Source organism: Natrix helvetica (genome assembly GCF_964273705.1).
Source record: "Natrix helvetica genome assembly, chromosome: Z".
Taxonomy (NCBI): Eukaryota; Metazoa; Chordata; class Lepidosauria; order Squamata; family Natricidae; genus Natrix; species Natrix helvetica.
This window is the reverse complement of record NC_138554.1, coordinates 56,565,957-56,579,117: the sequence shown is the minus strand read 5'-3', so window position 1 is coordinate 56,579,117 and position 13,161 is coordinate 56,565,957. Positions and strand designations below refer to the sequence as shown.

At 35.4% G+C, this 13,161-nt stretch overlaps 1 protein-coding gene across 2 annotated transcripts in view; it reads left to right on the top strand.

Moving 5' to 3' along the window:
• KCNH6 (potassium voltage-gated channel subfamily H member 6) overlaps positions 1–9,252 on the top strand; it is a 120,998-nt gene extending 111,746 nt beyond the window's left edge. For both annotated transcript variants that reach the window (XM_081970834.1, XM_081970835.1), the window contains exons 12-14: positions 3,261–3,441; positions 4,618–4,807; positions 7,210–9,252. In XM_081970834.1, coding sequence (XP_081826960.1) covers positions 3,261–3,441; positions 4,618–4,807; positions 7,210–7,494 — 656 coding nt within the window. In that variant the 3' untranslated portion in view covers positions 7,495–9,252. The remainder of the gene's footprint in view (positions 1–3,260; positions 3,442–4,617; positions 4,808–7,209) is intronic.
• Positions 9,253–13,161: the final 3,909 nt, after the last annotated feature.

Genomic DNA, 13,161 nt, shown 5'->3' with positions numbered 1-13,161 from the left:
TAAAATAGACTAAAATATAGTAGGTAACATAAAATAAAAATAAAAGAGTAAGATAAAAGTAAAGCAGAATGCAAAGATAGATAGTGAAATGAAATGTGTTTAAGTGAATTCATCAGTTTCACATGCAACCCCCAATGTGTTTTATAAAACATATTCTATATTGGACAGTTCTGACTATAAATGTAACAGTTCTATTGACTATATTTATATTTGTAACCTGAAAGAAATAAGGTAATCTTTTGGGACCCATTTATGGTTCTGTTGAATAGTGTCTGTAACTCTTGAATCCTTGCTGAGGCACATAATTGATAATTGAATAGGAGGATATATGTCTTCTGTTTCTAATGTTCCATGAATACACATTCTCTCAAGATATGGCACTTGACTTCCCTATTTGATCATAGAATCTAGCAGCTTGATTCTTTCTCTGGTAAGAGCTATTTATGATACTGAGTCAAATCCATTGTCAAGTATTTTTCTCTTTGGAAGATCATTTTATTTTTGGCCAGCCATTTCAACAACTTGATGTTTGCAAGTGACTTAATATTAGTTTAGTTTATCCAAAACTCTTTTTTGAATATTGTCCTGGCCTGATGGCAGATTGAGAATAGGTATTGTGTTGAGAGGCCACGGTGTGAGACCTCCGTGTGGTAGGTTGAAGTGTGCCCATCTGTTCTTTAAGGCACATTTGTGGTACTCCGTCAGGTTCCACCGAGGAGAACATAGATTAATAATTAAAAACTTCCATTACTGTTAGACAATAGATGAAGGGGTGCCTCTTTTTGCTTGTACTGCTACTACAGATATATTCCTATCGGTCCCTAGAATAGTTCTTAAAAAGCACACCTAATTTTGTTCAAGTAAGGCTGCCTTTGATAGGCCATATGTTAACATTGATACAATTTTTGCTTTACGGATCTTTAAAATACAAAGCATTTTAGAGCTTGTGGTTGTCTTTGTAGAACTTCATTTTAAGTGGTTGGCTAAGATTATATCCACCCTTAAATATGATAAATTTTATAGCTCCCCATCAGGTTACCAGTTGCATTTAGGCTGTCTTTCCCTCAAAACCACTATCTTTGATTTAATCTTATTTAGAAGCATAACAGGCACTAAATCCCTCATTAATTTTCTCAGGCCTACTTAGGAGTATGCCATCAGAACCATGTCACCGCTGCAGCCGACAGAATGTTGATATATCTGTTAAAATTCTTTGGCATGTGGACATTAATAGAATGGAGAAATCCCAAGATGTCATTAACATAAAGATTGAATTGCATCTGGGCCAAGCTGCATCCTTGTCTAACACCCTTGGAAGTGGGCCTTAAGTTGCTTAGTACCCTTCTATGCTACTCCCAGAAATTGATAAGACCTTAACCAATTATGTACTGAAAGATTTTGTCTTGTAACTGTCTCTAGGATATTCATGCCACTAAAACAAGTCTTTATGACACTGGAAAAAGTACTTTCATATACAGTACATATATACATTCATGTAGTCCAAGTCCATTTTTTGCAGTTTTTCACTGTAATTTTTGTTGCAAATGCCAAAAGTTAAACAATTAGTGTGTTCTCCTCTCCCCATCACCATTTGTCCTCCTTTTTCTTTCTTTTCAGGTATTGAGTTAACCTAAATGTACCACCAAAACAGGGTTGGCCAATCCTTATATAGCAGTGATGGTTAACTTTTTTTGCACCGAGTGCTGAGTACACACGCATGCACGCATGGCAGAGTGCCATAACCCAGAAGAGAGCAGCTGGCTGGTGTGCCTGCCCACAGAGAGGGCTCTGTGTGCTGCCTCTGGCACGCATGCCATAGGTTCTCCATCACAGTTATATGGATTAAAATCAAGGAGATCAAAGACAAAAGAAATGCCAATTGGTCTTACTTTCAAAATCACTTTTCCTTTCCTTTCAATAACATATACTGTATGTACTTATCAAAATGTCCAAAAAGAATACAGATCAAAGTACCAGTACTGATTTTTAAAATATTTTCAAGGCTGGATGTTTTCCTCTTCAGACACAGCTGGCAATGAGTTTTAGCAGCATTAAAAAAAATTCAAAATTTTCAGCCCTTGAGATACAGCAAAAGCCATGATATTTTGTTTCAGACTCCAGAAATGGGAGAAGACTAGCATAAATGTTTTTATTAAATTTCTTCCCTACAGTATATGGATACAAATCTTTATATATTTTTGGTGCAGTATATAATTTTTAAATCAATAGGACAAGGAAAACTGAGGAGAGGGAATTGTGAGAAGCAATATTCTAATGAAATTTAGAGAACAAGACTTTGAATGATTAAGACCAATCAAGGATAGGATTAAATACAACGACTTACACTACTTCATGAGAAAGAGGCACTTAACATTTTAAGAATTATAAATGGGAATCATTTTAAACCAAGTATACTTGTGACCTGATATTTAGGTACTGCTGATATTCATCTGGTTGTAGTTCAAAAATAGACATGCTGAAAAGTGGTACCCACGGTGCAAAATTACTGTAATTTCTAATAAAAAACAAGGAAACCTGACAGGTTTTGCCCCCCCTCCAAACTTAAACAAGCCTTCCATTGATCTTTTGTATCAACTCTAATTATTGTAATTCATTAATCATTGTTAGTTTTAGTGTTTTATACTGTTAGTATAAACTGGTTTATACTAACTGGTTTAATTGGTTTTATCATGTTTTTAAAATGAAAAATGAAATTATGCCATAAATATATATTGAAACAAAATCATACCCTTTTAATTACTTGTTAATTTATTAAATTTGTTTGCTGCCCTTCTCGCCGCAAACTGATACTTATAATATTAATAGCAATAAAACCATTAAAATATGTGTGTATAATACCTATAAAAATACAACATAATTAAAAGGCAGAGTGGGAGGGAACAGGATAGATGGGGGTGGTGGTGCCTGCTATCGGTCCAGCATGATACTCTGCTGCTTGCTACTTAGAGCCCCAAGCGAACTGGCAGAGCGAAGTCTTCAGGTTCTTATGGAAGGTCAGGAGGGTGGGAGCAGATCTCATCGTAGAAGGAAAGAAGTTCTAAAGAATAGGAGCCACAAGAGAGAAACTCTTCTTCTGGACCCCAGAAGCTGGAATTCCTTGATCAACAGGGTCCACAGCCTGCCTCCTCTGCTGGCACAGAAGAGGCGGGCCAATCCCATTGGGTTGAAACGGCTCCTCGGGTAACCTGGACCCATGCCATGCAATTTTATCTAGATAACTTTTTTCTTTCAACTCCCAGCAACATCATTGGATGTTTCCAACCTGTTCACATTCTGGGAGAAAAAAAAGCCCAGTCTTTTATCGGAGCCTTTCCAGCACATCTCCTTGGTACATAGCCCATTGGGCACACCTCTAAACCCTGAAGATGGATCACGGCAGATTGAAGCAAAGCTGGAATGCCTGCAGGCACAGCTTAGCAGGTAAATGCAGACACTCAGTGATTTGAAAATAAGAATGTTCCAGTTCTAATAGGTTTGGAATTCAACAATGCATCCCAAATTCCTGAAAGTAATTGGGCATGAGAGATGATGCTGCTGAGTTCAGTGCTCTCGTCTCTCCTATTCAACAAATATATGAAAGTTTTGGACAAGTTCATGGCCATTATCAATTTTTAAATGCCGTGAATGCCTTATCTTGGTATCTGGAGTCTGTGAAGGACTGGATGGGAACAACCAGTTAAACCCTGACAAGATTGAGTGAATTCGAGGCCTGCTGGTTCTAAGACTTTACAGTTGAGGTACAGTTTACATAGGTTGAGGTAGTTCTCAACCTATGATTGCAATTGTGACTGGAATCTTGGTTGTTAAATGATGTGGTCATTAAGTGAATCATCACATGACTGGACCTTTTTCGCCACGGCTGTTAAGCAAATCATGTGGTTGTGAATCTGCCTTCCCCAACTGACTTTGCTTGTCAGAAGCTGGCTAGAAAGATCACATATCCCAATTATGTGACCTCAAGTCACTTCAACTGTCATTAATGTCAGCCAGTTGCCAAGCCTCCAAATTGCAATCACATGACTGTCAGAGTGATGTAATGGTTATAATTTTGAGGACAGGCCATTAGTCACTTTTTCCAAGGCTGTCATAACTTGAAATTGTCATTAGACAATCATAAATTGAATACTATCTATACCATATTTGGTGTTGGATGAGTTTCCACTACCCCAGACAAACCAGTGCAGCATCTGAAGGTCCTCTTGGAATTATAACTGCTGCTTAAAAATAGTCAAATTTAGTGCCGTAATAGCTTTTAGAAGCTGAAAATAAAGCTCAGTTTTTAAAGGAAGATTCTTGGTGTTGCACAATGTAGAAGAGCCATATTAGCCTATGTATAGCAAAAATTAGGAAACTCTGATACCACCTTTTCCAACCAAAACATCTTATTAAAAGGCATAAGTTTTCAAAAGAATAGAATAGAATCTTTTAATCAGATTATTAGTTGAAAAAGGTGTTATCAGACTTACGATTTTTACTGTTGTATAGTTCACTGTTTGAAAGAGTTCTATGCTAACTCTAACTGTAATTAAATCAATCTTCTGTACTGCCTCAGAAATCAAAATGCCTCAGGGGAAAATACTATGTTCTCTCATATAGACTAGAATCCAGGATGTCTTCCGACATTAATCTCATTCTGCAGCTGCTACAGCGCCAGCTGTCTCAAGTGCCACCTGCATATAGTTCCATCTCGCCTTCCTCCCGTAATTTGTCTCTGTATAGCATGAACCTAAGGAACACAGAACCTGATCCATCCCTGGGAGAAGAGGAACTGACTCCCTTGAAAGAGGTAAGATGAAGGCATTAAAAATTGAAACATTCAGTTTTTTGGCTTTTTAAAATATGGGTTTTTTTAAAAAAAAATTGAAACAATGCATACAAACTAAAGAAGAAAATAGAAAATAGAATCATACAAAAAACAAGAGAAAAGTGCAAACAAAAAAAGGATACAGCTTTATGGTAAATTAAAAAATACATAGAACGCTTATTCTATAATTAATCTTACTATTACCGTATTTTTCGGAGTATAAGACGCACCTTTTTCCCTCAAAAAAGAGACTAAAAATCTGGGTGCGTCTTATACACTGAATACAGCATTTTTTTGCCTCCCGAAGCCCTGCCCACTTCACCAAAATGGCCATGCAGAGCCTGTAGAAGGCTTTCAGAGAGGTCCTGGGGACTGAGGAGGGCAGAAATGAGTAAAAAACTGGCCGTTTTTTGCTCATTTTTGCTCCCGCCCTCCAGCCCTCAGGAGTACTTATAAACCTCCTAAAGGATATGCATGCCATTTTTTTTTGGACAAACGGGCCCGTTTTCATGAAAAATTGGCTGTTTTTTGCTCATTTTTGGGGAGTCCACCCCCCAGGAGAACTCTGCAAGCCCCCTAAAGGCTATTTATGCCTGTTTTGGGGGAAGGGCCCGTTTTCACGAAAAACGGGCCATTTTGGGGAAATTTGCAGAGTGCAAAACCTTTTTTTTTTTAAATTTGCCTCTTCAAAACCTTGGTGCGTCTTGTACTCTGGTGCATCTTATACTCCGAAAAATAAAGTACTTCTTTAATCCCATGTAATTCTAATAATCAAATCCCAAAATCATAATTACATTTCTGTTAGTTTCTTGCAAAGAATCCAAATGTAGCTTCATTAACAACTCATCACTATGTCTTAAAATACAGCCAGATACCTCTTCATTCCATAACTCATTCCATTTTCTATAAATTGGTCTGTAAACTTCAGCTCTCCTTATTAATCAGCAAAGATCCAGTAAAATAGCAAAAATACCTAATAGCATGAATATATAGATTTATTTTCTATTTATCTATGGTCACTTCATCCCTCTCTTAACAATTAAACATTACAAAAAAGAAATTAAAAACTTTTAAATATTACAAAAATAAAAGTTTTAGCTATCAAAAAGTAATCCATTACCCCATGGTAAAGAATAAAATTCTGGCTCCTATTTCCTTCTAGTATCCTTTCTAATTCTCACAAAATTCTTATCACCTTTGAAGTTCAGTAAGTAAGTCCAATAAATCTCTTACATTTCTTTTGAAAGAGTAATCCACCATGCCTTTTTCAATTTTTGAATAGTCATTCAACTCTATCTGTAAATCTAGTGAATCCATCTCAGTCGTCTCCAGATATATTTATTTGTCTTTAGTAGCAATTTCTGATTCCAGTAAAGAATTTTGAAAAATCAAGCACTTCACAGGCCCCTAAATCAAACATTTTCTTTAAAATAGACATCTTGTTCTAGAAATTGATTTTTAAGGTTTTTTTATCACTGATATATAAACAAGACAGCTGTCCCACAGAAGATGTTCTTCCTATTCAATCTTTTAAAAAGAAAAGCTACAAGTTTTTTAATTTCTTTACTTCTCAACTTTTTATGAGGCAAGCAAAGTCCATAAACTTCTCAACTGTTTCAATTAACAAAGGTGGGGGGAAGGGTGGGGAGAAGAAAGCTATATTCTGTAGGAAGAAAACTATTCTGCCTCAAATGTATTATACTTCCCCCCCCCCTTGTTGTATTTTATCACTTGTTTGTTCAATGCAGGGACCCATACTAATTATATTCATAGTACAGCCAGTTTTCAGGGTGTTTTTCCTAATATTGCAACCTTCTTTGTAACAAAATAAAAAAGGACATTTGTATTGTAGTTCTGAAAATACGTTTAACTCTAAAGTAGCTAGGAACCAGCTCAGGATTTTAAAGTTTGCCTATAATAGTAGCCACAAAAGTTCAAGACTTCAGAATTGTTTAATTTTTTAAATGGTCTCCCTCCACCACAAGCTCATCATTTTTCAGTTTGAGTTTTCTTTAAATTACATCTCTAATATGCATGTGTTTTTTGGTTATATGCAAATAAATAATATGATGATAGTTCATCAAATCTTCACTTCAAATTCATAGTATGCAAATAGGGAGGTGAAAAATGGTCATCAAAATTGGACCATTTTGCCACCAAATTTCAGCTCACCATCTGAAATTGCTCTGGTGGCAAGACCCACATGTAGACCATAGACCAAGGGTAGCGCATCTCTCTTTAATTTTATTACCATAATGCTTCTCTAACTATGTATCTGTAGTTATGATAGATTCTTAAGCACTGAGTTTTCATGTTATTGTTCAGATTCTGTGTCACACAAATATATTACTGGAAGTATGATTTTATTTTTCTTTCCTCACTAGGTTCCAAATTATTGTGAAATTGGAAAAAAAACAGTAAAATCTAGGAATTTGTTGTCAAGTGGTTTACCTCTGTCACTAGCTTTAAATGATACTGTAGCAATCAATTCCCAGCAAGAGCTTTATCCACAGTTCCTGTCAAAACAAGAACCTCACTGGAGGATACCTAATAACCAGAAACTTTTCCAAGGATCTCGTTTCCATTCTCTCCCTGAACACCTTGAGGCAACATCTGAGCATTTGGACATTCAGAGACATCTCTCTGACCCACTCCTTCCTATAGGTTAGGAATCCAAGTGCACAGAAAGCCAAGCGAAGAGGAGCTGGATTGCTAAATCATTTAGCATAGGGTTTACTGCTTACACCTGGAGAATATTTCCAGCGTACTGTAACTATGTTCTGCTCTCTGAAAAAAGGGCAATTTAAGAGAGAATTGACTTCATTGATTTCTAACACAGAGAAGTCGAACATCCCCCCTCCGTTCCAAGAACAATGACATAAACATGCTGATGGACTTCCTTGGTTGCATAGCTGTTGCATTTATACATCTGCAGATGTTCATTCTGTGCTTTTCTGCTAAACAGAAAAGCACAGAACAAGATGTAAGATCAACCACTCAGTATGCAGGACACGCACCTCTGCAAAACACAATTGGTATTTGGAAGGTGTGTGCGATGGCCTGCCTGTCGCCAATTGTAACCTACACTTACACATCATCCACTTCACACCTTAGGTATGCTGTGACACTACGCGCAGTTGTGGGCAAGTCTAAATCAACTCGGATTTGACATGCATTAACAGCAGATCCTATGAATGCTGAAAGTTTTATCTATCAGTATTTGTAGATACCTAATAATAGTGAAAAGTGGAACATTTCTGTAAAATAATAAAGAAGTAATGCTAAATGTGGCCTAGAGGGGAAATTGCTAAGAACTTCACACAATTATCACTGGGTTAGAGAGTACCAGGAATGAATATTTCTTTTGTTAATAGTTACAATTACTATCTTAGGATTTTATTAATTATGTGTGACCCTAGGAAGGACGATATAATTTTTGCATACAATGATTTGTCCCAAAAATAAAGTGAGATTATAAATTCTATTTTTTTCTTGTAGGGATGTAAATATAAGGAAGACCATTCAATGAAAGTATAAAATATTCAGTGTAGTCCTTTGTAGAACTGTGAACTGCACATCTGATTGACTATGTTTTTGTTAACAGCCCTTCTTAGTCTCTCTTTTTTAATTCTATGACACTCTCCCCTTCAATAAATTAAGATATACACTCTGGTCTATAGTTCCAGTTCGATATGTATTTGTTAAAAAGGAGAGTCTTGCCAAATTTAGTTAAACTAAATTTCAAATAAGGCAGAGGACCACATTGACAGATGATGTAAATTTGTTGTACAGTAGTGTCGGATCTTAAGTATCCTGTAATAAACACTGTTGAGCATAGTCTCATAGATAAATATTTTCCCACATTCTATCTAGTAATCTATAAAGTGGAAGTGGTGTTTCTCTCCCAAGGCTCAGAAAAGAGCCAGGAGCAATAGTTAAATTCCAAAAGTATCTTTCCCAGGTTTTTGCAACAGTCAAGATTTATGTAGGTTTGCGTTATATTTTAGGAAATGTGAAGATTACTATTATGCATTTGCAACAAAACAGTTCCTTTTGGATTAAAACTACCCCAGATATTGCTTAAACCACTATGCAAAATATATGTATGAGTAACACATTTTGTACAAATTTGCCTGATATAAGCACAATTTTAGAATATCCTCTAAGAAGAAAAGCAGATCAGATTACACTTTTTGTATAAGAGTGTCATCTTTCTTTTTGATGACGTTATATAACAGAACTGCATAAAGAATTATTGTACCCAAATCCTCTTTCTCTTCCTCTCCACTAAATGCCGCAATGGTGTGAGGTCACGTCCCCAGAAAAATATATTAAATCCCCATCTTAAGTAGCAGGGGGGGAAATGTAAGCATTTGCCACTCCCAAAATGTTAATTACTTTGCTAATAAAGATTATTTTGACACCTACTGTGGCCTGGTGACTACCTCTCTTTAAGATAGAACATGATGTGTACTTATTGAAAAGAGTTGGTTGAAGTAGGATAATGAAAGCAGGACATCCATGGTAAATGCCTAACAGTTTGAAGCCACAAGACTTTTCTCTTACACCCTGTACTTCTGGACAATTGGATAGCAGTTGTTTAATCAATGAACAATCTATTCCCATGAAAGTCCAAGATGACAAATATCCTGACTACTTTCTCAAAACAAAAAAGAAGTATTGGACAACAAACCAAATTCCTGCTTACAGTTGATGTGTGATTGTTCTGAGAAGGTTAAACTTCTCATAAACTGCTCATAAACTGCTTATGGAAGACAATAGAGAATTCCAGAAAGTAATTCTTATAATTATTTCACATGATTATGTGACTTGTTCACCTCTGCTAAAGGTGAAGGAAAGAAGAAAACCACAGAAAAAAGTAAGGTTTTCTTTCTGATATTGTAACATGGGTGATATTTTTGTTATTAATAATTAAATAAATAAATATTAAATATTGTCATGCAAATGCATTCTACACAAAAAATTGAAACATAAACTCTCCAATATATTATCCCATACTGCAAATGGAGATTAACAGTTAAGTCCTTACTGTAACAAGTGGAAGGAAAGTTGATGTTGACATTAGTGGACAAAAGACACACAAAGTAGCTTTTTTTAACAATAGAATTTCAAACTGCAGAGTGAGAGATGATGACTTAAACAATCCTATAATCTACTTTTCACATTCTATGGAAATATAACTCTTCCAAAAAATATAGAAACTTCACAGTAGAGAATTTCAATCATTCAATTTCTTGAAATTGTTTAGCATTATTATATTATCTGTAAACTGCCAGTATCTCAATTGTTTACATGTGTAAGACAAAAGTTTATAGAATGTAGTATTAAATAATAAATGAAATGAATGCTATACCTGCCAGCATAGCAGCAGATTTTTAATCCCTAAAGTATTTCCAATTTAGAATTGATTTAATGAATTGTCAAAATTATAGCAGTATAGACTTCTGGGGTAAGAAGATAAAGTCACAGTTCCACTAGACATAAAAGACCAGGAGATCAACTGCACCAAAAGTCTGAAACTACTTGTATTAGTAGTTAAGATAATAAATAAACTGAGTTGGGATAGTAGCTAAAATAATAGAATCTTGCAAATCTGATTCTGCTGATCATTTTCTTCCTTGTTATAGTACAGTGAATTAGGTTAACTGAGTCTGCCTAAACTGGTTCCAAATGTTATCTCACAGTTCTGGACTTCAAAAATGTTTAGCTCCTTTTGTCCAAGCAATAGCTCCTGCATATCTCTTTTGAGATCATCTTCCTTATTTTCTACACTAAGGGAGCTTCTGAGAAGTCCTGTTCCAAAGAACCCCCCGAAAACGTTATGGAAGAAGGAACTTGAAACATCTCCTCTTGCACTGACTAACTAGTTGAGGTAGATTCAAGCCATGTAAGGAACTACAGAATAAGATTCTCGTGAATTAAAATTGGACCCAGAAAGCTACTAGCAGCTACTGCAGTTATTGTAAAATGGATGTTACCCTGCTGAATTACTTTAGGTCTGTGTCAGCCCTTCAAGGTAGATGAAAGCAAGAAATAGATACCATAGGGATCCCAAGAATGCTATTTTATTGTAGTAGGGTAAAAACAAAATCTTGAAGGCCGGGTCAAATTTTTCTCTATACCTTCTCATATTAAACCAAATCAAAGTGTGGTTATTTCTTTCTTATACTGTGTTTTATTTCTGACACTGTAACCTCTCATCAAAATCCAAGTTTTTCTTTTAAGAATTCTTTCATACCTTCTGCAAAGTCAATTCTAACTTCCATTATTCCTGGCCAGAAACTAAGGTGCTATGTTCTGAGCCAGCTGCCATTTCTAAATCATCTTTGAAGACAGCTCCAAATAAGTAATTTATAGTTGTGTAAACATTTATTTATTTAATCAATTTATATAGCCACTCTACTTGGCACACAATTCAGAAAATAAGTTCCCACCGAATGGGCTGCCTATTCCAAAAATGGCTGTATCTGGGCATTTATTGAACTGTTGGCACTTACCTCCACAGAAAACAAAATTTCTAAAAGAGTTTGAAGAGGAGAGGAAAGGACAGTCTGCTAGTTAGAGGATAAAGACACAAATGTTTTAGCAGTATATAGATTTATCTCACAAGATCCTATTGCAGAGATTTACCAGTTTCTTACTCATAACGCCTATGTGAACACATTAGGATGCTATTCTTTCTCAACTGAGAACTTCTAGTTTGGGGCAAGGTTGCTGATGTTCTGTCAGAAGAAATCCAAGCTCTCAACTGCCACCTTATTTCTCTTTCTTATTCCCAAATGGATAGAAAGGAATTGGGAGGGGAAAATTTGAAAGCAAGGAGTTTACCACACATCTTCTACTGCTATGCTAAATGTATGTATCTGATTATTAAAATGGTGTTGTTCAAGATATTTCTTCTCTTTGTTTTAATAAAATTTGGTCATCATTGATTCAGATTTTTACCCTTTCCTAAAGGAATAACCAAACAACATACATTAGATGTTAAAGCAACAGCAGATAACTATATTACTCCATTTGAATTTCTCCCAATCCATGCTCTCTCTATATATAACAAGAGTGCAACTAAGACTGATAATTAATCTACATTCCAGTTTAAAGCATTATGTGAAACCCTTGGTTATCCAATGCCATGCTGAAATTAGTATCTATGGGCCAATGTGTTGATATGGCAAATTGTCCAATCTCTTCTTAAAAACGTCCAGTGTTGCAGCATTCACAACTTATGGAGACAAGTTGTTCTATTGATTAATTGTTCTAAATGTCAGGAAATTTCTCCTTAGTTCTAGGTTATTTTACCTGTAAAACATGTAAATGTTAAATATTAAATGAATTAAGGGGGGGGGGAATCAGCTTATATGTATATTTGAAAGTAAGAGAAGAGGAGTATTAGTAGATTTCAATCAATCATTTCAATTTATTTTAGTCAAAGACCAATACAGATAATAAACAAATAAAATTTAAGACAGCTAAAAATACATTTGTAAAATCACCCAACTAGCATTTAATAAATGAGATCCAGGATGTAGCCTATATTAAATTATAATGTAAGCACTAAAATTATATTAAGTATGATATCTAAAATTACAACAAAGCAAATTATCTAAAACCATTAATATTAGGTAAGTGATCATATCTAAAATTTGAATGAGTAAAAGGAAATACATTCCAGGATGGGTTATTTTGGGGGATTTTCTGTACTTCTTTAAAAACTTGGCCACATGCACTGTAACAAGAGGTACATTGTATATAAGCAGCATTCTGGACATAGGCTGGATCTGGGCAACCAGGATATCTATTAATTAGAGCAAGAATGAAACTGGATCTGATGTCTCTTTAAAGGAAGCAATGAAGAAGGACATGTTTTATAGTTTCTATCTTTCTGGAATCACAGATTTCTAGCCAATGAAACTTTTTTTACCATCAATACTGCAGAGGGGAGATATGTCATTAGGCAAAAGAGAAAGTTTTCTAATGACTGGGTATTTGAAGTTTGTGTAAGGTACCTGGCAGCAGTGACAAGATATCTGTTGTGTATTGGTGGCAAGAAGCATTCCCTGCATCTGCTTGCCTCTCTATATCCTTTTCAGGATTTGTTTTGCCTGATCATATTCCATCTTCAAAACTGTGAAGGGAGAGTAGCTTAAATTTGAAAGATTATATTTAACAGCCTTGATCCATTTGTCCTGAAGAAGTAATCGTGCTAAACCTTAAGAAACTGAACTTTAACCAAAGGTTAATAGAAGCTAGACACACTCTGAACTCAACTTTTATCATGCCTGTCTCCAATCACAATTTTTTTTTAAGACAAAGTG